The 25232-nt window shown below is 31.1% G+C and overlaps 3 protein-coding genes, 1 non-coding gene and 1 pseudogene across 8 annotated transcripts; 3 read left to right on the top strand and 2 right to left on the bottom strand.

Moving 5' to 3' along the window:
• Positions 1-107: 107 nt before the first annotated feature.
• LOC103865968 (probable caffeoyl-CoA O-methyltransferase At4g26220) lies at positions 108-1660 on the top strand. 5 transcript variants are annotated; one of them, XM_009143842.3, is made up of 5 exons: positions 108-337; positions 481-588; positions 680-904; positions 987-1118; positions 1211-1660. In XM_009143842.3, exons 2-5 carry the CDS (start codon positions 520-522, stop codon positions 1499-1501), a joined length of 717 nt encoding a protein of 238 aa, XP_009142090.2. In that variant the 5' UTR covers positions 108-337; positions 481-519; the 3' UTR covers positions 1502-1660. The 5 variants fall into 5 exon arrangements, with proteins under 5 accessions (XP_009142090.2, XP_009142098.1, XP_033148546.1 ...); XM_009143850.3 differs by having other exon boundaries at positions 978-1118; XM_033292655.1 differs by having other exon boundaries at positions 108-367; positions 978-1118.
• Positions 1661-1985: 325 nt separating this feature from the next.
• Positions 1986-4723, top strand: LOC103865959 (annotated as a pseudogene).
• Positions 4724-4837: 114 nt separating this feature from the next.
• On the bottom strand, positions 4838-4909 carry TRNAP-UGG. Its single transcript has one exon. It is a non-coding gene; the product is annotated as a tRNA-Pro (tRNA).
• A 69-nt stretch (positions 4910-4978) lies between these two features.
• LOC103865949 (60S ribosomal protein L31-3) lies at positions 4979-5938 on the top strand. The gene is made up of 3 exons (XM_009143821.3): positions 4979-5131; positions 5325-5428; positions 5513-5938. Exons 2-3 carry the CDS (start codon positions 5349-5351, stop codon positions 5790-5792), a joined length of 360 nt encoding a protein of 119 aa, XP_009142069.1. The 5' UTR covers positions 4979-5131; positions 5325-5348; the 3' UTR covers positions 5793-5938.
• A 9214-nt stretch (positions 5939-15152) lies between these two features.
• LOC103865940 (1-aminocyclopropane-1-carboxylate synthase 7) lies at positions 15153-24596 on the bottom strand. Its single transcript, XM_009143809.3, has 3 exons — positions 19314-24596; positions 18920-19215; positions 15153-18758 (listed from the first exon to the last, which is right to left on the bottom strand). The coding sequence occupies exons 1-3, from the start codon at positions 19503-19505 to the stop codon at positions 17900-17902; spliced, it is 1347 nt and encodes a 448-aa protein (XP_009142057.1). The 5' UTR covers positions 19506-24596; the 3' UTR covers positions 15153-17899.
• Between the last annotated feature and the right edge of the window lie 636 nt (positions 24597-25232).

Here is a 25232-nt window from a genome sequence, read left to right as displayed (position 1 = left end):
ATCTAGTCATCCCTCTAATGGGACTACCATTTTCATGCTCACAATAGAGATAATAGAAACAAGAGATCGTACAACAAAGCTTTGGCACTTTTAGACTGTGTTTGGACTGTTTGGTAAGATATCTCATTCATGATGGTACACACTGATACGTCAAACACTTACCAGTCTTGACAGAGAAGAGTAAAAGGCCATTAGGCACGCCTTTCCTACGTAGATTCCTCCTTTATCAAAGGAAGAAAATCAGGTCTTGACACATGTTCAGTGTACTTTAACAATTTCCTATAAAGTCAAACCTGCATTGTAGTGAAAGATCAGAAGCTGAGACTTAAGCACTCTGGTACTCTCTCTCTCTCTCGATCGTTCTTCGTTATTAGTCTTCTTCTCTCTGTAATGTATCTTTTCGTAATGAACACTTTTCTCTTCATAATGTCTTAAATCATTGCATGGTTACTTATCTATATGTCATTGTTCCTTGGCCAGGTACTTGAGTGTGTTTTGGGAAAAGAAACTGCGATTGCAATGGCTAAGGATGAAGCTAAGGCATCAGATTTTTCCAAGGGATTGCTCCAGAGTGAAGAGCTCTACAAAGTGCGCCCCCCATACATATTCATCACTACGTTTTCTCACGTTTTAACTTTCCGCTTTTTTCTGATAACTTTCTTTGAAAAACATGTTGCAGTATATACTGGAGACGAGTGTGTACCCACGCGAGCCAGAGGCTCTCAAAGAGCTTAGGAGCGTTACTCATAACCATCCTATGGCTAATATGGCTACTGCACCGGACGCTGGCCAGCTAATGGAGATGCTGCTGAATCTTGTAAATGCAAGGAAGACTATCGAAGTTGGGGTTTTCACTGGATACTCTCTTCTCCTCACTGCTCTTACATTACCAGAAGATGGCAAGGTATGTGAATATTGGACAAAAGTTTTTCATTGTGTTATGTTTTTGTATTTCTCCTACTGATTTAGTACACAAGATTTTGCAGGTTATAGCCATTGATGTGAACAGAAGCACATATGAGATAGGGTTGCCAGTCATCAAGAAGGCTGGTGTTGAAGACAAGATTGATTTCAGAGAGTCTGAAGCTCTTCCTGTCCTCGACGAGCTTTTAAACCATGTATAGCTTCTTTCTACATAGTGTGTATCTTTCTTGTTACTCACGTTTGGTTCAGTATCTTGACGATGGTCTTTGTGTGTTTGTGATGGCAGAAAGAGAACGAGGGTGGATTTGATTTCGCATTTGTGGATGCAGACAAGGTGAGTTACTGGAACTACCATGAGAGGCTTGTGAGACTGATCAAGGTTGGTGGGATCATAGTGTATGACAACACTCTGTGGGGAGGATCAGTTGCTGAACCTGACTCGTCCACGCCCGAGGGGAAGAGAGAAGGCAAGAAAGCAATCCTCGATCTGAACAAGAAACTCTCGGCTGATAAGCGTGTGCAGATCTCGCAAGCTGCTCTTGGTGATGGGATCACTATCTGTAGGAGACTATGTTAAATGATGTTTTATGCCAATAAGTGTTTGTTGTTCGTTACAAATAAAGACTAATATATTCATGAACAAACACTAAACTAGTTGTATGTTCCTCTCTTATTGAGTTTGGCTATTTCTATGTTTTAAAAGTTATGAAGAAATCAGTCCACTAGACTCGTTCCATATTCTATCTGGTTGTGGTCCTCGTACAGTCTTGGTTGCTCATGACAAATATTTACATTCTTAAAAGGGGCGTTCTGACAATCGAACTCGGGTTTATTAGTTGTTTCATTGTTTTAAACAATTTGTTTATATTTTTCATAGCTATCTTCATCTAGTGTAGATTTCTTAATTAGAGTCTTTTCAGTGTTGCTGCTTGCTAAACACGTCATTCAGTAAAAGTCTCCTACACGTTCTCTATTTACTTTTTGATTTGTTTTTTTCTTTCTTTCTGAAAACTACTTTTTCATGGGGTTATTTTTAAAATAACCAAAAAAAATACTAAAATTAGTTTTTAAGAGAGAGAGTAGAGAGAGATAGGACGAAAGAAGGGGAGAGAGAATGAGATTTTAGTTATTTTGTGAATTTTGTTTTTTTTTCTCTAGCTACTAGATGCAATTTTCCCTTTTTCATTTGCTTAATACTTTTTTTCTTGCTCTATCTGATTAATACGTTTTCCATGTCATTAAATACCACAAAAAGTTCCATAAATTTCTTGTGCAATTTATATAGTTGCATTTCATATCTTACAATATAGACAACTATGATATTCACATATGATAAAATTGTCTATTTAGTAGTTTAACTATTTCATCAAGACAAACAAACACAATTAACTAGCTTATACATAATATTTAATTTTAAGAACATAGTTATTTTATCAAGAATTTTTTTTATTATATTTATCTAATTACAATATGTAATTTTTCTGTTTTGTTTTAGTTTTTTAAAATGGTTTACACATTTTAAGCGTATATATATATTTAATACTATAATATATGACATAAATATTATTTTATATTTATTACAATTAATATAATTTAAATATATTTATATGATAAATGACCCCACTGGATCCGCCACTGCTAGTCTGCTACTACCCTTGAAGAAACGAAGCAACTCCCATGAACAAACATGCCTTTTAATTTCAAACCATTGAACGCTAAAAAAGCTTTTGAAATCCATAAACTAGCGGTTTATTATCGCATTAGAGGCAGAATTTGATTTCTTTTTCTGTCTCTGGATAATTTTAATACAAACATGTTTGAAGCTGAGGCATCATCACTCATGCTAGCTCTTAAATCTTAATAATATCAATAGACAACATGTTTTTTTTGTAAACTAATAGACAACATGTTTTCTCTTCGTTTGACAGTTTCGTTAGTGTGTGTATCATCGTTACCGTTTGGTAAGATGTCTCATTCCTGATTTAATACACTGATGCGTCCACACTTACAACTTACATGCGAAGTAAAGCCATTAGGCACGCGTTTCCTTTGTAGGTTCCTCTTTATAGAAAGGAAGATGATTCCATTAATGGCACTACCATTTTTCATGCTCACAATAGAGATAATAGAAACAAGATATAGTAGTACAACAAAAAAGCTTGGCACTCTTAAACTGTGTGTTGGACTGTTTGGTAAGATATCTCATTCCTGATGGTACACTGATACGTCAACACTTACCAGTCTTGACAGAGAAGAGTAAAATCTGATTGTGACGACGACTGTTCGGTGTACCTTGTCCTATAAATTCAAACCTGCATTGTAGTGGAAGATTCAGAAACTAAGACTTAAGCACTCTGGTACTTTCTCTCTCAATCCTTCTTCGTTTTTAGTCTTCTTCTCTCTATAATGCTTCGTTTCTGTATGAGTGTTTGACCCATCGTAACCTCTATGTTATAATCTACTGATAGAAAATGTTGAATGATTGGTATGTTCTAATGGTTTTAGAAGAAACACGTTTCAGATAGGCAAATGATCATATGTTAGTCATATCGAACATGCATGTATTTAGAGATATTTCCTTGAAAATATATAAAAAGATTGTTCTCTGCTTAATGTCTAAAGTTATGGTACGTTTACTTATCTATATCACTGTTCCATGGCCAGGTACTTGTGTGTGTTTGGGAAAAAGAAACTGCGATTACAATGGCTAACGATGAAGCTAATGCATCAGATTTTTCCAAGGGATTGCTCCAGAGTAAAGAGCTCTACAAGGTGTGCCCCCCTTCAAATTCATCATCACCACCTTTTCTCTCGTTAGGGTTTCCATTTTTCTAATAACTTTTGTTTGAAAATGTTTGCATGCAGTATATACTGGAGACGAGTGTGTACCCACGCGAACAAGACGCCCTCAAGGAGCTTAGGATCCTTACTCATAACCACGCTCTGGCTATCATGGCTGCTGCACCGGACGTTTGCCAGTTAATAGATATGCTGCTTAAACTGGTAAATGCAAGGAAGACGATCGAACTTGGGAACTGGATACTCTCTTCTCCTCACTGCTCTTACACTACCAGAAGATGGCAAGGTGTGTTAGACATGACCAAGGATTAAAATACACAAGTTTTTTCACTCTGCTACTGATTTAGTACTCACAATTTTTTTCAGGCTATAGCCATTAATGTGAACAGAAGCTCGTATGAACTAGGGTTGCCGGTTATCAAGAAGGCTGGTGTTGAAGACAAGATTGATTTCAGAAAGTCTGAACCTCTTCCAGTCCTCGACGAGCTTTTAAACCATGTATAGCTTCTATCTTCTTTCCTCTGTGTACATTTCTTGTTACTCACGTTTGGTTCAGTATCTTGACTATGGTCTTTTGTGTGTTTGATGTTTGTGATGGCAGAAAGAGAACGAGGGTGGATTTGATTTCGCATTTGTGGATGATGCAGACAAGGGGAGTTACTGGAACTACCATGAGAGGCTTATGAGATTGATCAAGGTTTGTGGGATTATAGTGTATGACAAAACTCTGTGGGGAGGATCAGTTGCTGACTCGTCCAATCCCGAGGGGAAGATACAAGGCAAGAGAATAGCCCATGAGCTGAACAAGAAACTCTCGGCTGATAAGCGTGTGCAGATCTCGCAAGTTGCTCTTGGTCATGGGATCACTATGTGCAAACTTAAATGATGTTTTATGCCAAAAGTGTTTGTTGTTGGTTACTAAGAAAGACTAATGTTTTAGGCTATACTAAAGTGTGTGTCAAAAAATACATTAAATAAAAAATCTAAACTAGTGTTTGTATGTTCCTCACTTATTATTAAGCAGTCCACTAGAGTCGCTTCTGATTGTGGTCCTCGTCTCGTACAGTAATGCTTGCTCATAGTCAGTCATCATAGCAAACTTCACATTAAAAAAGGGGCGTTCCGAGAATCGAACTCGGGACCTCTCGCACCCAAAGCGAGAATCATACCACTAGACCAAACGCCCAGTTTGATCAATGAGTTGTTTTGTAGAATATATTTATCTAGTTATCATCTAGTGTACGTAATTACAGAAAGAATCAGTTCAGAAATTCATAATTGGGCTATAAAAGTGAGAGATTAAAAAGCCCATTAAATCGACTAGGGTAACTTACTGAGCGCCGCATATAAGCCAACGACTCCTCCGCCCCCACCGTCTCTCTATCTCGGCGTTCTTGCAGAAGCGAAGGTATGTGTCTCTCACTGTCTTTAACTTTATTTCGCTTATCTTCGTTTTATATTTAGACCAGTTGATTCTTATACATATATTCCTTCATTTGTTTGGCAATCAAGTGATGTGTAGTGAACAAACAGTGAGCTGATTGGGCTATATAGATAAAAACCTATCTGAGTTTAACCGGTTTGAGTTTGTATATACGCAGGAACAGAGATAAAGAGACATAAAAATGTCGGAAAAGAAGGGAAGGAAAGAGGAGGTGGTGACCAGAGAGTACACCATCAATCTTCACAGACGCCTTCATAGCTGGTAAGTGTTCCGACATAAAATTAACCTTCTATGCATCTGTTGGGGTTTGACTTGGGAAAGTTTGAATTGTGTGTGTTAAAACAGTACCTTCAAGAAGAAGGCTCCAAAGGCAATCAAGGAGATAAGGAAGTTTGCAGAGAAGGCAATGGGGACAAAGGATGTGAGAGTGGATGTGAAGCTGAACAAGCAGATTTGGAGCAGAGGTATCAGAGGTCCTCCTAGAAGGATCAGAGTCCGAGTTGCTCGTAAGAGAAATGATGATGAAGATGCCAAGGAAGAGTTCTTCTCCCTTGTCACTGTTGCTGAAATCCCTGCTGAAGGTCTCTCTGGTCTTGGCACTAAAGTCATTGATGAAGAGGATTGAACAATCTTGTAACGTCTTTATCATATTTTTCAACTTTGTAGCGACTTTGGAAGCACTGATGCAGTTATTGGAGAGAACATTTATATCTTCTTGTTGAATTCTTCATCCATGAAAATACTTAAAAGAGAATCTCATTCTTGAGTCAACGCCAATATTATTACACCTCGTAATGGATTTGTATTTGTTTAGACAATCTGTTTCGATCTATGATTGATAGATAATATGCACCAATGTCAAGTACTGTTTGAGTCGGTCGAGAAATTATTACACATAGATAGACCAGTCGAGATAATTATACAAACGTTAGGCTCATGTAACACATGATAATTATATAATATACACGAGATAGATTGCACAAAACTAAAGGGGCCCAAATGGAAGCCAGATAGCATCCCGCCGGAACTTGGGAAGCCTAGAACACGAGTGAGAACAGATTCTGAGCACAGGTCTACGATAAAACGAATTGATATGAAATGTTGCTATTGTTGATCCAGCATAAGCGACTAATACGAGGAGGATAATGGTACTAAAAAGTTGCATAGTAATAATATCTATGAACCGGCATCTGTTGTGAGCTATATAAACTGAGACTAAATTGCACTTGCGGCTCTGGCTTCTCTTAAATCTAATAGTAGTTAATTATGAATATCTGTCAAACGTAATAATTTTTACTCTAGTGTACCTGAGCAAGTAGTAAAGCCAAAAGATGGTCAATGTTCTCGCTAACTTCTTCATAGATTTTTTTTTTGAGTACTGGAGGTGTGAACGAAACTCAGAGAAACGGAGGAGGAGTTGGATCGGGAAATCTTTCAACGAATGTACTCTCGAGAAAGCCTTTTTAGTCACGTCCCAATACACCGGTCCATTTACTGGACCTAAAAAGGGCCAAGAAAACAAAATATAGAAATCACAAATCAACGACAAATAAAAGCAAAGCAATTAGATTAAGGGGAAATTTCATAAAGCTTGAAATGAGATGAGGATTTTAAAGATCTTTTTGTGAATTTTGGAAAAAAGAATTTAAGACTTAATTAAAACGAGCATAGTTTAGATAATTTTTAAACTAATTTATTAAAATAAACAAAATAATTAGTTCAAGTATTAACCTAAAAGGTTAAGTATTAAAAAAATTACCAAAATTTAGCTGGATACTTTTATGAATCTTTTCATTAGATAAACAAGAATAACGATTAAACCATGGTGCGAGGATCAAATCAAACCTCAAAATACGTAAGTTGATTAAAATGTTGGCCGACCGATTTTACATGAGATAATAAATCAAAATGAATAAAATGATGGTACAAATATGTACTATTAGAATGGTCGTTAAAATTTCACAAATATTAATAAATCGAAATACTAAATTCAATAACTAAAATTATAAGTACTGAATGTGGCATAAGAAAATTCGGATCAGTTATTTTCGGGTCGGCTAAATTCAGATTTCGGGTCAAGATTAAAATGCCTAGGCCTGTTAGAAAAAATAATAATGACATTATTATTCCTCTTTTAGTCAGTTTATAAAGGAGTCTAATATTATCTCTAATGGTTCACTCTAAAATAAATTAATTTTATAACAGAGTTGAGTTATACTTTAATGGTATTCTATTTTAGAGTGAAAAATCGAGTGATGAACAAAGAAAAAACAATTTAATTTATATATAGAGTAAACCATTTTTACTCTATTATAAAAAAAACTAGAGTACCATTAGAACAATTTTACTCTAAACTCAAATTTAGAATGAAAAATATAATGAGATTGGAGATGCCTATGGGAGAGGAAGTGGATTTATTCATTATTCATGCTTCATCTAGACACATATATAATGTCCTCGAACATAAATGCTTTTGCACTTATCCGCTCACACTTCACAAGTCTAGTATCCAATTATTGTATTATATTCACATAAATATACAGAAACATATTTTGAATCAAAGCAACAATCATTGTACGAATGCTATTGTAATTGAATGATGAACATTGGATACTTGATTCTTGTGTAATTATTGTTGGGAACACATAATATTGTAATTGCTACTATATGCAGCTGAGCTTGTTGGGTAGAAATAAGATGGGGACTCTTTTCATGACCCAATCTAGACCAACAATGTCTAAGGGACCATCCCCTTTGCAAGACTGTGCTTCGTCTTTTTCTATATATTATTTCTTCAATTCTTCAATTCGACCGTATAAGAAATATCCTACTTTAAATTTTCTGCAAGAATACAATGTTATTGCACGTAAATTTTACACATGCGAGATGACTAATTAATAGCTTATGATCACAAAATCGGTTTAGATTAATACTGTGCCTTGGGGTTTGAGTAGGGTCCAGCACCAAACTGAGCACAAGACTGAGTCAGATTCTGGTGTGTGAAGCTTATAAAACTTGAATACTATGTAAACATAGTCATGTACCTTTTTAACAGGCTCTTCATCAAGAAGTATCCCGACATGTTCCAAGAAATCAAATTACAGTTAAAGTTGGAAGAAAATCTATAAAATTGAAATAGACACATTTCTTACGAGTCACGACACTACCTTTTTTTGTGCACTTACGACTTTATCTTGGTGATTACCAAGAGCAAACACACCATATGTTAATTGTTAACTGAAACCTTAACCTTATACCCCGCTTAGTTTCCCTGAAAACATGAAACACAGAGTATCAAGGCCACAAACATCTACGGAAAAAATATACGTCCAAACATATCAAATTGCAATATACAAACCTCTGTAAGCCAATTGTAAAATCTGGCAGCACTCTCAGTAGGCTGGCCAACACTAGAATCATACCAATGTTGTGTGTTTTCTATAATTTCTTAAAATATATTTGCCAAACTTAATTGGCTGATTTGGTTGTTCATACTTTTATTGGTTTAGTTATTTATATTTTACTATATTGGGTTATCTCAAAATTTTGAATTGAATCAAACAAATTTGGGTCTAACTGAACTAAAATAATAAAAATAATATTTTTAATTAAATTTAGTTTTCTTCTTACGTTGATAAATATATGTTGTAAGATCATGTATAATTTGATACATGTTATTTTATAATATTTAAGTATTGAGGGATTCAAAAATGCATAAATCGAATCGCTAATTTTTAAATTTCGTGATTCAATTAGAGTTTGAAAAGACAATTATACCAAAAATATGATATTAAATGATCAGTTTTTGTTACTAAAAAGTTCTAATAATTTAATCAAATATATATATTCATCGTATTTATATTCAATCTCACATTTTTAAAATATTTATTTAATTTTAAAATAGTCATAAGATATAAATATTTCTGAAAATATGATATTAAATAATTAGTTTATTTTTAGTAAATTATTTTAAAAGAACTATTTAAATAACAAATTTTTTATTATAATTATATATTTATTTATTTTTAAAGTTTTAAATTTTAATGATGTTGGAAAATATAAATAAAATAAATAAAATAATTATATAAAATCTATATGCTTTATATTTTATAAATATTTATTATTTAATTATTTAAAATTAAATTAAAGTAAAATAAAATATGAAACAGAAATAAAAGTACTTGCATTCATGACACTTAAGTATAATTAGTTCATTAAGAATATCTATTTAATTAAATCTTTTGAAAATAAGATATTACATGATCAGTTAATGTTGTTAAAAATTATTTTATTTTTAATCATTGATAAAAACATATATTAATAATAAAAATGTTATCAGCTTTTAAAAAATAATATCTAAATTCTTTTCTTTTTAATTTTTTTGTGTGAAGATATGTTTTATGTATATATATATATATATATATGTCGATTTACTTTAAAATTATATATGTTATTTTTTTATTTATGTTGGTCTGGGAAAATATAAAAAACATTAAAAAAAAGTTCGTCTACTTATATAAAATCTATACAATTATATTTTACAATTATTTACTTTTTATTATGTATGTGCTTTGTATAAAAGGAAATTTAAATTAAAACATTGATTAACTTTTATTAAGAAAAAGGAAATAAAAATAATTAATTGTTACTAATGGAAATTTTGTAAAAATTCTAAATTCATTAGGGGCATAATCAACTATTGTGATAATTAACATGAGAGTGACACGTGAGAAAATGATTTCTCAAATAATATTATCGAGTATATTTTACAAATATATCCCTTTATTATGTATATGTTTTGTATAAAAGGAAATTTAAATTAAAACATTGATTAACTTTTATTAAAAAAAGAAGTAAAAATAAATGTTACTAATGAAAATTAAATAAATTTTTACATTTATTAAGTGCATCTATCTATGTAATCAATCATTGTGATAATTGACATGAAAACGACAACTGAGAAAGCGACTTGTCAAATAATGTTATTGGGATTGTGTAGCTAATAATATTATAGTATATTTTATAATTGGTTAAATAAATTTTAATTTATATTTTAATAATATTTGTAAGACAAAAGTAACTTTTTTAATAGTTGTACATATGGGTGGGAATTTTACCCGATACCCGAACCCGTATCCGAACCGATCCAAAAAATCCAAACCAAAATCCGAACCGAAATAGCAAAATAACTGAACGGGTATTGAATTATGAGAGGTTGGAAATCCAAACCCAAAGGAGTAAAATTCGAATCCGAATGAATATCCGAAGATAACCGAACATATGTATTACTAACCTTATATTTCTAATTTATATCTCTTATTTCATTTAAAATATTTATATTAATACTATACATACTTTAAGTTCATATAATATATATATATATATAATTACGGAGGAAATGATTTGTTACTCACTTAAAATGAATGTCTAGTTTTTTTTTCAAGAATTAACTAAAGTTACATCCAAAATTTAAAAACAATAACCATATTAGTATTTTTTTTAGTTTTAAGATATTATGTCTAAATGTATTAATCATTCAACCTATTAAAAAAAATTAGTTAAGTGAAAGTTATATTTTTAAATACAAAAAATTGAAAAATGAAATTTTAATTTTTGTTCTTGCAAAATCTAAATATCCGAACCGATCCGAAATAACCGAATCCGAACTAAAAATACATGGACCCGACCCGGAATACAGATATATCCGAACATGATCTACACCTCTATACTGAAATACCCAAAAATTCGAAATATCCGACCCGAACCCGAACGTGTACCCGAACTCCTACTCTTAGACTTGTGCATATGTATAAAACATTATACATATTGATACAGAAGGAGTAATAATTATCGAAATTCACCTAGACTCTCAAGTTACGATTTCTTAAACTTGTGATTCTTCGAATAAAACCTAGGCAAACTGTTCCACGATCCTTTCATGTTATTATTTAAGCTTAAAAACATCCAACTTTTCGAATGAAATTATATTAATTAAGCCAAAAGAGCGTAGTGTCTTATTGATTACTGATATAAATAAGACAGTACAAAACCAAGGTTGATCAAGGTAGGGATAGACACGATAGTTAAACAAAAAAACAAGACCAACCAACTCTAATATCACAAACATAACCCTCCAACAGGCTAGCTATATAAGCTATGATAAACATTTCACTAAAACACACAATCAGTTGCATAATATAGCTTTAACATGAAGGATTGTTTAAGCAGCGGAGGGGGCAATTAAATTTGTATAATTTTTTTTGTTTATCTTTGTTCCACAATTTTAAGCCAATAAAAGTGTAACGCTCCGACCGCCCACGGCTAATGGGCCACCCACGCCCGCTCTCTCGGCCTGTGGGCCCCATCCCGTCTGACGGTCGGTCCGTTAATTTTCCAAAGGCTCGAAATCATTGTTTACTGACCATGCAATCACCACCCGACCTTTTCCCATGCTTTGACCTCACTCGCACGCTATCGCGAATCACTTCCCGATAGGTCACCCATCCTTCCACTACTCCAGCTCAAGCACGCTTAACTCTGGAGTTCTTTCAGGATGTGTTCCGGAAAAGGTAAGTCAACTTTGGTGACATAGGTAGCCAAATCAATTCTCTTAAGCCTTTCACATATCACAACTCGGGATGTTACAATTCACCCCTCTCAAAGAACGCAACGTCCTCGTTGCGCCCCACGACAGATCTCAAGACGCCTCTCGGGTCAGAACCGAGATGGCTAACCAGCTCTGATACCACTTGTAACGCTCCGACCGCCCACGGCTAATGGGCCACCCACGCCCGCTCTCTCGGCCTGTGGGCCCCATCCCGTCTGACGGTCGGTCCGTTAATTTTCCAAAGGCTCGAAATCATTGTTTACTGACCCTGCAATCACCACCCGACCTTTTCCCATGCTTTGGCCTCACTCGCACGCTATCGCGAATCACTTCCCGATAGGTCACCCATCCTTCCACTACTCCAGCTCAAGCACGCTTAACTCTGGAGTTCTTTAAGGATGTGTTCCAGGATTTGACTGGTGACCGCTGGTGACCGCTAAGAAGGAATGGAACGAGAGGAAACACTGTATTCCTATTCATTCATTTTTCTTTTCACCTTTCACAAGTAACTTTTGATATATAAGGAATACGTACAATTTCTTTCCGTTCCTCTTTATTTAGGAACAAAATGGAAAATAAAAAAATAGCAAATCTCTATTAACGTGAGTTGAACTATACAGAAAATTAACATTTTTTTTTCTCGACTCTTTTCACGTCTAGTTTGCTTCCACTATATATATGAGAATTATTGTATTCACCAACACTAATACAATCAACTAAAGTTCTACAGCAAGAGGTACACACTTGTTTCTTACAATTTTTAAGAGAAAATTACAATACACGGGTATTAAGATTGAAAATAACATGAATATTTTATGTGTGTTTGTTAGATATCATGTCAAGTTCAAGAAACACTAGCGGATCACGGCTAGTTTAAAATGTTTTATATTTAAAATGTTTTTAAACAATAGTTTCTAAAATATTTTTAAACAATAGTTTCTAAAATGTTTTAAAACACTAGTGGAACATTTTGAATATTTTAAATTTAAAATGTTTTTAAACACTAGCGGATCATTTTGAATATTTTATATTTAAAATATTTTTAAACAATAGTTTCTAAATTACTTTAATTAAAAATACTCATTCTTTTTAGTGGTTACCATTCATTGCAATATTTTGTTTCATTCATTCTATGCATTCATTCCTTTTAATTTGTTCCTATTTTGAGTGATACCCTCTCCGTTTTATTGAGATAGTCTTTTTAGAAAAAAAGAAATTGTTTCACAAAGATGTTTTTTTGTGTTTTTTATGAAAAAATTGTAAACTTCAAGAAAATTAATTGACTTTATTGAATTACTATTGCTTAAAAGTTATTGAAAATTACAGAAAAAATATATTTACTATGGTAGTTTAATGTGTTTTTTTAATATATGTGAAAGTACTAAAAAGTTTATCTTTGTAGAACGGAGGGAGTATATACGAAAATATGTTTTAAATTTAATTACCATAACTATAGGAGTCTGATTGTTTCAAAATTGGAAGCTTCCAACTAATATGGAAGTATAGATAATATCTTTACTATAAATTACTATATAGGAAATTTGTTAGACCAAACTCCTTAGCGAGAAAAGCTCTGCTTGGTTTCCCTATTCTGTACTAAACCTTTTCCGCAATGAAAGTATTTGTTGTTCATTCATTGCAGTTTTAGATATGGCCTTCATATATGAATATGCAGATTTGCCACTGGAAACGGAAAATTTAAATTGGCCCAAGCATCCCCGGTATATTATTTGAGAAGCATTACAACATTTTTTGTAGTCACGTGTCATCGCTAGAATGATTCTTAGAATCTTTATAGAAATAGGTTGGTCCATCTAAATATATAATAAGCTTTTTATTAAACTAACCATAAATACAATATTAATGTGCTTCATTATTTCCTTAAATAAAATCACGGAATTTCTTAATATAGCTAAAGTATATATGATAATTAATGATTTTGGAATAATAAAGATTTCATAAAAATAAGTGTATCTTATATTATATTTGTTTAATTTTAAACTATAAAAATAAATTAAACAATCATAGTAACCATATAATAAACATTAAAAAGTTCTTTATATGTTATATTTGTGGTCCATGGTTTAAAATATTGTTATGACATGGTACAAATGATTAAAAAATCATATAAGTTGAAGTCTCATTTAATAAGTATTAAAAATAAAAGATATATAAATATATATATATATATATATATATATATATATCATTTTAAATTAAATTATATGCCATAAAAAATACATAAATATCTTAATTTTGAAAATACTTTGATAAAAATTTTGAAAATATATTGACAACTTATTTCTTAAAAATATTATAAATTACATAACCTATTAATCCTAAGTGAAAATTTTGTTATCAGTATTTTTAATTTTTTGCTATAACATATACAAATGATGAGAAAAACATATGAGCAAAAAACATCATTTCATAAATATTAATATTAAAATATACTATATATATGTTACTATCATTTAAATTTAATTATATACCATATCAAATAGAAAAAATATTTTTTGGATTAATAAAATTTATTTATATGTTCGCACCAATTTAATTATATAAGTAATAGTTACTAAATTTTTAATTATTCAATATATATTTATTATTTCATAATATGTTAGAAACATATAATATATAAAATAATTTTTATATATAATGTTTATCCCGCGCAAGGCGCGGATCTTAACCTAGTTAACATTTTAAACATCTCTCTTTTATGTTTTTGATTAATGTGCGCTTCTAAAGTTGGACTTATGCTGGATTGAAAGCCCATTGTGTCCTAAAAGAGAGAATGATCTTCATTCTATTATTCGCTTTTCTTTAAGTGTGATAATCATGAATCTATATATGTACTTGGAATATATAATGATTTGTTGGTTTGATAATGCCCTAATTTTTTTTAATAAATTCTATCGGCTAATCTGGTCGGTCTCGTGAGAATAATATCCTACATTTATGTTCATATTTTACTTGAACCAAAATAAACGATATTATTAAAGCATAAACCATAAAGTTTAAGTGATTTGTATTAGTTTAGTCAATATATACAATATCGATTTTTGACGTATATACGATATGATATTTAATTCAATATATATTATTAAAACAGAAATATTGTATTGGATCTAACTCTTATGTAGTAAGCTTCTAAATTAAGTGCATATTTCTACTTTATTGTTAAACCTACATAAAATCACTAATATTCTTTTCTTTATACTACTATCCATGTTACCAAATTTTTTTTTTATTTATAGTACTATCCATTTTCCAAACAACACTATAATTAATCTGTTGTCCAAATAATATAAAAGATTATAACTCATCTTTTTATAACAAATTATTTAGATAAATTAAATAATTAAAAAAAATCAAATAATTTATAAAACAACAAAAATAAATAGAACTTATTTTTACAGGTTTAAATACTACAAAAACATTTTAATCAATGATAAATCAATTAAATTAACATATTATTTTATTTATATATACTAAATAATGGTTAAATCATTTACTTAAGTAAGATAGTAATTCAATAATAACCATTACATAAAAATATAAATGTTATACATTGTAAAATAATTATAATAACAAAATAATTATGAAAGATGTTCAAAACATATGTTATCTAAAGAAAAATGCTTAACACTAATTCTTAACAACAATTTTAAAATGATTAGTAGATACTGACCCGCCTTTAAAAGGGCGGGTACATTATTTGTTGGGAAATACCCAAAGATAGCACTAAAAAAGTTTTGGTCACAAATATAAACTCTAAGAATCAAAATGACCAAAATATTTTATTAAAGAGGTAAATATATATTTATACCCCTAGGGTTAACTAATCGAAGCCTTAGGGTCTAGATTTAAGGGGTGAAGATTTGGGATTATAATCGGAAAAAAAATTCAAAAAAAAAATTATAAAAAGTTCGAATTTGAAAACATATAATCTAAAACTATAAAAAAAATTAATTTTTTAATTTTTTTGTTTTTTTTTAATTTGTTTTTTAATTATTTTATATATATAAGGTATTAGAGTCTTTTTACCTATTAATTGAAACATTTTGGTCATTTTACTTCTTGTGCTCTATTTTTGTGACCAAAACTTAAAAATAATTTATGAGAATTGTCCTTTTTTGTTTTACATTTTTGTAGAAATTTAATTTATATATTTGTATGTTTTTAGTCATATATATGTTTTTCTTTGTATAATATTTATCTTAAATGATTAATAAAAGGTTTTAATAATTATATTAAAATAGTTGGATCACACCTATATCAATAGGACATGTTATTAGAATAGATAATATAAATTATTAACAAGATAAATTACACAAAAAAATTATAATAAAATAATTAAGCTATATAAAATGGCGTGATATGATCAAGAAATTAATAGTTGTAAATTATTGTGGAAACGCCATAATTTAAAAAAAATACAAAAAAATGAAATTTAAAATTTGGATTAAAGGATCACAAATTATAAAAAAAACTAACATGGTTATTTTTAAAAATCTAAATTGAATTATCGGACACCGAATTAACTTATTTGACCGCGGGTTCACGTCAAATTTAAAAGCATTGATTTAAATACAAAAATATTTTAAACTAAAATAACTCTTACAAATTAATAAAATATTTGTTAAATTAGTTAATATAATCCGCGCTTGCAAAGCGCGGATAATGATCTAGTGAAACTATAAAACGTATGTTATCATTAAAAATGGATGATATTAATCATCCAACTAGCAACTTTATATAAATAGAATTTCTAATTCAAATCTGGTAATTAAAACTGATACAAACACAGTTCTAACCTAACCAGTAACCACGCATTTGGTTCCTTGTGAATATAGATAGTACAAGTACGCGTGTAGTTGTTTTCCTTTATACATTAATGATTTATCATTTATAGGTTGCGGGTTGTTGTAGATTGTGGAGATAAGTCCATGAATATAATTACAGTGCAGCTTGTAACACGACACGATCACGAAGATGAGACCAACGTTTGTAAATTAATCACGACGTTGGTGATTAGTTCACACGTGGGACGTGGCCAATGATTTTTAGGCGCCAGTCTGTCAGCGTGGTCCTCGTGTGAGGTGGAGACTGATCTGACGGCCAAGATTCTCCCTGTTCAATTGACCTTTGACCCCAAAAAGTAGCATTGTTGGAAAATCCAAACGACCCCCATCACACGTGTGAGTATGGGAGTTTGCAATTTTACATTTTGATTCTGAATAAATAATAAGATGATTTTTCTAAATGTATGATCATAACACAATGTGGGTGGCAGAAAGGTAGTTTTAAACACAGAAAGTTCTGTAAGAAATTGTATTAGAGTTGACAAAGAAGGAGAAAGAAAGCGTATCAGAGTAGAAATGCCTGAAGCTTAAAGATACAAGAGACAAGGATTATGCATGCAATGTCCACTAATCATAATTTATTAATACTTCTTTGACACTCCGAACTCTATTTTAATAAATTCCACTAATCATAACTAATTAATACTTCTTTAAAACTCCAAACTCTATTTTAATAAACTACTAGATTTGAAATTTCATTTAAAAATTGATAAATATTTGTAAAATATAATATTTTCATAAATTTGATATTTTTATAGCATATTTATAATTGTCCTCTTTCATTAATTTTTATGTTGATTAATTTGATATTTTTTGAACATATATATGTTTTCAATTACAATGTTATTTATTTTTTGGTAGTGTAGAGAATGTTTACGTATAAATCTTGCTAGGTTTGGCTCAGAACCGGTCATGGGTACATCATTATCTTAGATTTAGAGTTGAGATAGATATATTTTGTAATATCTTACATGATAAAGAAGTGAATGGATTTCCATCTTCGCATACAACAGTAAACAATACAAATGAACCTTAATGAACATGAAATTAACTCGCTTTGTTCAAAGCAAGAAAACAAACAATGATATATCTTGAAAAGAGAAACAAATCGAAACCCCCTTTCATCAATGGGTTTCAACTAATTATCTTCTCTTTCCCAAAAATAAATCCACCCCCCCCCCCCCCCCCCCCCTCCCCCAAGTTTTAACCACCAAAAAAAAAATATATTCAGATTTAATTTACTTTTTGAATTTTAACATTTCAAAACCCACTTTGTCGGTCCATGAACTCATGTATTCTCTTCAACGCAATATCCAAAGTCTTCTCACTCATATTAGCAAAACAAACCCTAAACCATCCATACTCCGAGCAATGGCACGAAGATCCAGGCGATATATTCAGCTTCAGTTCCTTCAAGATCACATCCCAAAGCGCAAGCTCTCCCTCTTTCGTTTTCGTGTCGAGCAAGAAACCCAAATTCATCCAACAGAACAACCCTGCGTTACCCTTCAAACACTCGATCCCTGCCTTCTTAAGCCCTTCCACAATTGTCTCGTACCGTCTCCTAAGCCTTTCACGGTTTATCCTTATGTACTTCTCCGTAAACTCTTCATCCGACAACATGGAAGCCAACAATTGCTGTGTCTGAGACGAGACAAGCGTGAAACTCGACATCCTTCTCGCTGTCCTCACAACATTATCGTTGTACGAGTAAATGGTCCCAACTCGGAAACCGGGAAGACCTAGATCTTTGGAGAGGCTGTAAACGATGTGGACACGTTCCTTGACTGACACGTCATCAATGTTCTCTACGATCTCGGCTACGCTGGTGAATTCTGACGCGTGGAAGACCGAACCGGAGTAGATCTCGTCTGAGACCAAGTGAATGTTCTTGCGCACGCAGAAGTCAAGGAGATCTTCTAGAACCTTCTTTTGGACCGTCGCGCCTAATGGGTTCGATGGGTTGGTTATGAGCACTCCTCGGACTCTAATGTTCGCGTCACGAGCCGTTTGGTAAGCCTGCTCGAGCGCCTCTGGGGTTATCTGAAAATGGTTCGAGCTGTCGCAATGAATCGGTACAATTCTCACTCCGGTTCTCCATCTCAAATCTCTATCGAATCTGTATTTAAATAAATAAACGTTCCGGTAAATACAAGATATAGTAGATAATATTTTATTTTAAGTTTGTGTCAGTTAGTTGCAGCTATTTTTTGAATATTATAGAAAATCTCTATACGAGTGACTAATTATTCTATTTAAATAATATAAAATGTGACGTACCCTGGATAATATGGCGTAGGGACGAGAAGAGCGTCGTTGGGATCAGCGAGGATGAACGTTAAGAGTTCATTAGCGGCTGTGGCTCCAGCAGTGAGGACGATACGGTCAGGGTCGAATCTAGCTTTGCCTCCACGAATCTGTTGCATGAAGCTAGCCATGGCTTGTCTGAAAGATTTGAGACCGTGGTAGTCTTGAAACAGTGCGTTTTCTCTGAACCCAGGTGCTCCTTTTGATCCCCACATGGAACCTTCTGGATTTTTCTTCTCTAAGTACCTTTCTAGAAGATCGAACGAGACCTATAGAAAATGATCGAAAGAAAGACGATTAATACATTATCCGATATGTAATTAACTTTTTTGAAAGAAAAGTTGATAAAAGTATATAATATAATTACCTGATTCTCGGCAAGACCCATTTGAATGACACCGGAAGGGTTATGTGATTCTTCGTAAGGATTTTCGTCGTAAGCTTTCCAGCCGGCGAAGTAAGGTGAATCTTCACCATGTGTGTCGGAAACCGCCACTCGAGAAAGCTCAACGACGTTGTTGTTGTTTGTTGATCTCTCCATCATTAGCGGAAGACCCATTTTTTTCTTAAGAGCTTTGAACACGTGATATGTGACAGCTCTGAGCACAATCGGAGAGAGAGAGAGAAAATAGATAGCAAACTAGAGAGAGAGAGAGAAGTGTGTTGAAGTTATAACATTTGTGTGAATGAGGGAGAAGTATATATAGCAGACGTGACGGAGAGGAAAGTCTTTGACAAATTTGATTTTCCTCATTTCTTTTTCTCTTTTAATATAGTTTTCTTACAGAGAAGAAGTTTGTGTAAAGAAGAAGGAAGATTCGATTGTGGAAAAATAAGTTGTCATTGACTTGCAATTGGATGAATAGATAAGAGTGTTTGCTATTTTTGTTTTGTTTTTATTTTGAAAGTTCGTGGTGGTTCATCTATAGGATATGCCCTGCACTTCTATAAAACGTTAATTATCAAAATTTAAACCTTAATGTTGTTTAGAATCTAGTCCGGTAAAATTAGTATAGTTTCCTATAAATTAATTAATTAAATGTGTTTGAATGTGGATAGTTTTGAAACGTTTCAAAATATTTGGATTCGTCGTCTGCTGCGATTTAAACCAAAAAGGACCGTAGCTAATTCCTTTCAGATATTCTGTATTACTTTTAAAATATAAGTTTGAAGACCATACAGTCATATACGTATATGTTTTACATTGTGTGTTTAAAATATAATACTACCAGAGAGCTAAATATTAGTACCTAGTAAAATTGATTGGGGATTAGTATATTAAACTCCATAGATGAAATAAATGGGAAAACAACTAAATTATATGTTCTGATTCGATGTTGTAAGCAAAATCAAATATCACCTTTTGCTATAGGTTTCGGACAACTGTTAGCTTGTGTCTTCTTCCTCCTCTTGTCAATACACCTTTTCTTCATTTTCATAATTCTCATCATATGTATTTTATTTTTCTACCAAAACGTTATGCGATCTATAACCCAAATACGGTGGTTGAAATTCCGATTATGTGAGAGGAGTGGGTGGGTGGCTATCAATATACATTTCATTAATATCTACTATTTTGATCAGACTTTATATTAAGTCAAAGACTTTATAAAGTTTAGATCGGTCGTCTGCTGGCTACCTTGAAAATCGTCAGTGAGTGTAACATTAGAGTACTTTTACAAAAGAATTTGGATGGATTGTTATAGGTTTTCCTTAATTTGTTAATATACAGATATTTGAATTTATTGCATTAAAAACTATTTGAAAATTGAAATAGAACCCCTTTTCCAGTATTATTGGAATTTTTTGAGCTAACATGTTCGATCATCTGTCTTTTAAATGTTCATATTGTAAGTCTTGAATAGATAAATTAAAAAAAATATTTCAAATCTAAAACTAGAAGAAAAACTTATATAAAATAAACTAAAATGATCTATTTATTTTTATTCACGAATTTCTGGCCGTTCTCTTTCTTTTTTTATAATTAATTTATCTTTCGCTCTTTTTAAAGATTATTTATAACTAATGTTATTCCCTCCGTTTCATATTGATTATTATTTAGAGTAAATTTTTTGTTACAAAATAAATATCTTTTATAATTTTAATGCAAAGTTTATTAACTTTATGTAATATATTACTCTTTTTATTTTTCAATTTATTTTTTATTAGTTGAAATAAGGTTAAAGGTATAGGTAATGATGATTTATTTAGAAAATATACAAAATTAAATATTCTCATAATTTGTGTCGGAAAATATAAAATGATTATTAAAATAAAACAAAAAATATTAAATAATGTGTATGTAATTATCTAGTCAATAACCGCAATTAGATCTCTCTGGCTAATAAGACCGGGGCAGGTGGTATTTAAACATATTGGTTGGAGAGTGATGCATGTAGCTAGATTTTGTTTGTAGAGCATAATCATGTAACTAGTTTTGTTGGTGAACAGTACATTAAGACTATCACAATTTCTTGAATTTTCATGAAAATAATGATCTTATCTTTACATAGGAAAAGAATAAACTTGTGGGCCCTAAACTTGTGTAGTCTTTCTGATAACAGACTTTATTAAGGTAAAACTATGAAGTTGACAATAATGAATTTATGCATGTTAGTTTTAATATAATCCTGGGCCGCATATGTAGTCGGATAAACATACATATTTAAAATTTTCACCAAGTGGTCAAAGTATGCTCCCTAATGGGTGATAATAATGCTCTCAATTCATGGCGGTACGGACGGCTAATCAAAATATTTGTTTAACTAACTCAGTTTTTGATTCTCGTACTTAAGGACCTAACAACACATGCAACAAGTATAGATACACAATTAAAATTTACACATGAGTCTGCCTCTGGTAATTGTCAATATTATATTTTTACTTTCTTAATCTCCGGTATTGAAATAGTTTATCTAAAAAAATATAGTGTATCTAAGCATTTCATGCTCTCCATTTTATAGTTTTGCGTTTTATATGTTTTAACGTAGGGCTGTGATTTGTTTTCTTCATAATATCACTCTACTAGGTTATTTATATATTTAGCATTTAAATGTTTTAAACGTCTTTTGGGGGGGGGTAAATAGAAGATATGATAAAATTGTTGAAGCTAAAAATAAGAAGAGAAATATACTAGTAAGGGCGTGAAATTTGTGTGTTTAATTTAATGTGTGTCTTTGCTAGAAAATAATATATAATGATGTATCATATATATGTGAAGCAAAAAGATCGAGAATGATATTTGGGAGATCTAAGAGTGGTTAAAAGTCGAACTACGTGACACAGGTACATATATACACAATCATAACATAAGATTATGATTCCATTTTATGACCAATATATGTTCATCATGAATATAAGTTCTTGGAGGATCTTACGTGACCCCACATATCGCAATTAAAGAATTAGAAAATGAGAATGCTAAATACTCAAAGAATTAAGTGAATAAAAAACTTACATTGGTGTTTTTTTTGGGTCGACAATTAGTCAAAGATTAAAATTAGCACGAGTTTTTCAAATTAATATTTGGAGTGTTGTTTGTTCCATTTTAATTATGTTGGTTGGTTACAATTTATTTTGAGAGCTGGTTCCTAATTAGCACTTCCTCCTTTCCTAAATGATACATTTTTGTGCTTTACTCCTATTAAGAAAACATATTAAAGTTAATTATAAATGAATTATTTTATGTATTTAGCTATTTTCATATATTTAAATTAATAGTATTTGATTAATTACAATTATTATTTTTAGTTTACAATTTACCATTATTAACTACTAAAAATTATATAGAAAATGTAAAACATATTTTTTTGAAACACAGTTTTATTTTAAAACATATTTATTTTTAAGAACAGAGGGAGTAGATGTTTATTTTTTTCTACTAAAAACTTGCTCTTGTTATTGCCCACTATTTCTACAACACAACTAAGTGTAGATTAGTCAAAAGTTTTAATCATGGACTATAAAAAACTGGTCACTATATACATAGATTGTTATTATATTTGTATTTATGAGTTACCAAGATTATTAATTCAAAACTAGTTTAAATAGATTATTCACATCACAAATATGATATTATTATTAAGGACTCAAACTGCATAAAATACACATCCAAACTAATGTTAAAAACTAACTAAATTTATCAAAATTCATAAACATAAATGTAACGCCATGGGGCTCCCACGTTTGTTCACTCGACCTATGGACCCCACTCCATGCGACAAATGGTGTGTTAATTTTTACATTCAAATCTGTTGTTTAATGACTCTGCAATCATCACATAATCTTTTTTCATGTTTTATCTTCACTCGTACGGTATCGCGAATCACTTTTCGATAGGTCACCCATCATTTCACTACTCCAGTCTACTCATCCTTAATTTTGGAGTCCTAAATAGATGTGTGACCGAAAAGATAACTCCACTTTGATTACATAAGTAGTCAGATCAATTCTTTTAAAAAATTACAAATATAAATCACAACAGTGTATTCCATAAAATATCAAAATAAACTAGTAATTCAAAGTAAATTTTGATCTCAATATTAGTTATTTGTAATACAGTATTTTAATGTGAAATATTAATTATGCATTGAAACAAAGATAAATAATTAAAGAAATTGTTTGGTCGCAATTCTGCCTACACCACGAGATTAAGATTTTGTGCGAAGATTTTGTGTTTGTTTGTTTGGACTAAGAACAGGTGACTAGAGGGCATTAACCGGCATAGCAATTGAATGACTTAACATTAATTAATTTAGGTAGAAGATCACGGAAACAAGTAAACTTACAAAAGCACCTATTATACGGACATATACACAGTTATATACACGTGCCCTTACATATATTTGCATTTACGTAATACTAATTGGCAAATTGGCAAATGTAATTTGCATGTGATCGAACCCACCAGCTTAAGATTCGGAAATCAAACTGTGGATTGAATCTCAATACATGACCAACTCAAAACAAAATGGTAATGCGCCGATTTATATGTTCCTACAAACATTAAGTTATAATAACAAAATAGACGTAGGTAGTCTTGTGGCGATCTTTTGTGCCTTTCAAATTAAGAAGGATGCGTTCGAAAGTATCCTTTTCGAATCTTGCTTGAGAGAGACGTCGGCTCCAATGGAGAGAAGTATGAAATTAGTTAGGAATTCATAATTCCATTTAGCCAGAAACAGGAAAGTTATAATATTAACCTAGGTTTTACAAAAATACAGTACGAATATATATGAGAAAAATGAGATCTAGTATGAATAATTTCATTAAGATTTTTTTTTTTCATAAGTTCTCCTCAAATGTTAAAATAGAATGATTGTTTGACTGACGTGATTAGTTCTTCTTCTGGCACATGTCTAATGTAATACTCCAAACCTAGACGGATATAAATATATAATGAAGGTGTAGTATATATTTTTCTCTTTTATTTTACTTCGGATCACTCAATCACTCGAAATAATCAAATGCCGTTTGACGACATATAGTAAATCAAATCAGTCATTTTAAAAGAGAAAAAGACTAAGATAGCACTAAACCAAGTTTTTGTTCCTAAAGTAGTACTCAAAGCTCAAAGTCACAAAAATAGGTTTCATTAAAGAGGTAAATATACATTTATACCCATTGGGTTAATTAATCCAAACCTTAGGGTTTAGAGTTAAGGGGGTGGGGTTTTGGAATTAGGGTTTAAAATTTTATAAAAAATAAATACTAAAATAAAAATAAAAATTTTAAAAACAGTTTCAAAAAGTATTTTTAAATTATAAAAAGAAAATTTAAAAAAAAATAAAAAAAAATTTCGAAAAAAAAATTCAAAAAAAATTATAAAAATTTTGAATCTGAAAAATATAATCTGAAACTATAAAAAAAAAAAAATTTATTTTTTTTATTTTTGTTTTATTTATTTATATTTATTTTTATTTGTTTATTTAATTTTAAACCAAGGGTATTAGGGATATTTTACCCTTTAATGAATGTCATTTTTGTGACTTTCTCTTTCTAGTGCTATTTTTGTGAAATAAACTTCAAAAGGTGCTATTATTGACAATTGTCCTATATTAAATATGAGAGCATTATAATATCACCGTAACATCATTTTCTATGGGGATAGCAATGTAATGACTCAAAGTTAGAACCGAGATTTACAGATACATTATATTTTGCTAATTTCAAAAACACATATTTAGATGCAAAATTTTGGGATTTTTTTTGAATGAATGTGAAATTTATTCAATCAAATACTTTGTACATCAAGTGCTTCTATGCTAATACTGTTTGAAGAGTAAAG

Source organism: Brassica rapa, chromosome A01, assembly GCF_000309985.2.
Source record: "Brassica rapa cultivar Chiifu-401-42 chromosome A01, CAAS_Brap_v3.01, whole genome shotgun sequence".
In the NCBI taxonomy this organism is placed as follows: domain Eukaryota; kingdom Viridiplantae; phylum Streptophyta; class Magnoliopsida; order Brassicales; family Brassicaceae; genus Brassica; species Brassica rapa.
Note: the sequence above shows the minus strand (reverse complement) of the source record. Positions and strands in the feature narration are given on the sequence as shown.

Bases quoted from the DNA above. Each gene is read 5' to 3' on its own strand.
- LOC103865949 (XM_009143821.3), top strand. From the start codon at position 5,349: ATGTCGGAAAAGAAGGGAAGGAAAGAGGAGGTGGTGACCAGAGAGTAC. The intron at 5,429-5,512 runs GTAAGTGTTCCG...GTGTTAAAACAG, and splicing joins CACAGACGCCTTCATAGCTG to TACCTTCAAGAAGAAGGCTC.
- LOC103865968 (XM_009143850.3), top strand. From the start codon at position 520: ATGGCTAAGGATGAAGCTAAGGCATCAGATTTTTCCAAGGGATTGCTC. The intron at 589-679 runs GTGCGCCCCCCA...AACATGTTGCAG, and splicing joins AGAGTGAAGAGCTCTACAAA to TATATACTGGAGACGAGTGT. The intron at 905-977 runs GTATGTGAATAT...TTAGTACACAAG, and splicing joins CATTACCAGAAGATGGCAAG to ATTTTGCAGGTTATAGCCAT.
- LOC103865940 (XM_009143809.3), bottom strand. From the start codon at position 19,505: ATGGGTCTTCCGCTAATGATGGAGAGATCAACAAACAACAACAACGTC. The intron at 19,216-19,313 runs GTAATTATATTA...CATTTTCTATAG, and splicing joins TGGGTCTTGCCGAGAATCAG to GTCTCGTTCGATCTTCTAGA. The intron at 18,759-18,919 runs GTACGTCACATT...ATTTAAATACAG, and splicing joins CCTACGCCATATTATCCAGG to ATTCGATAGAGATTTGAGAT.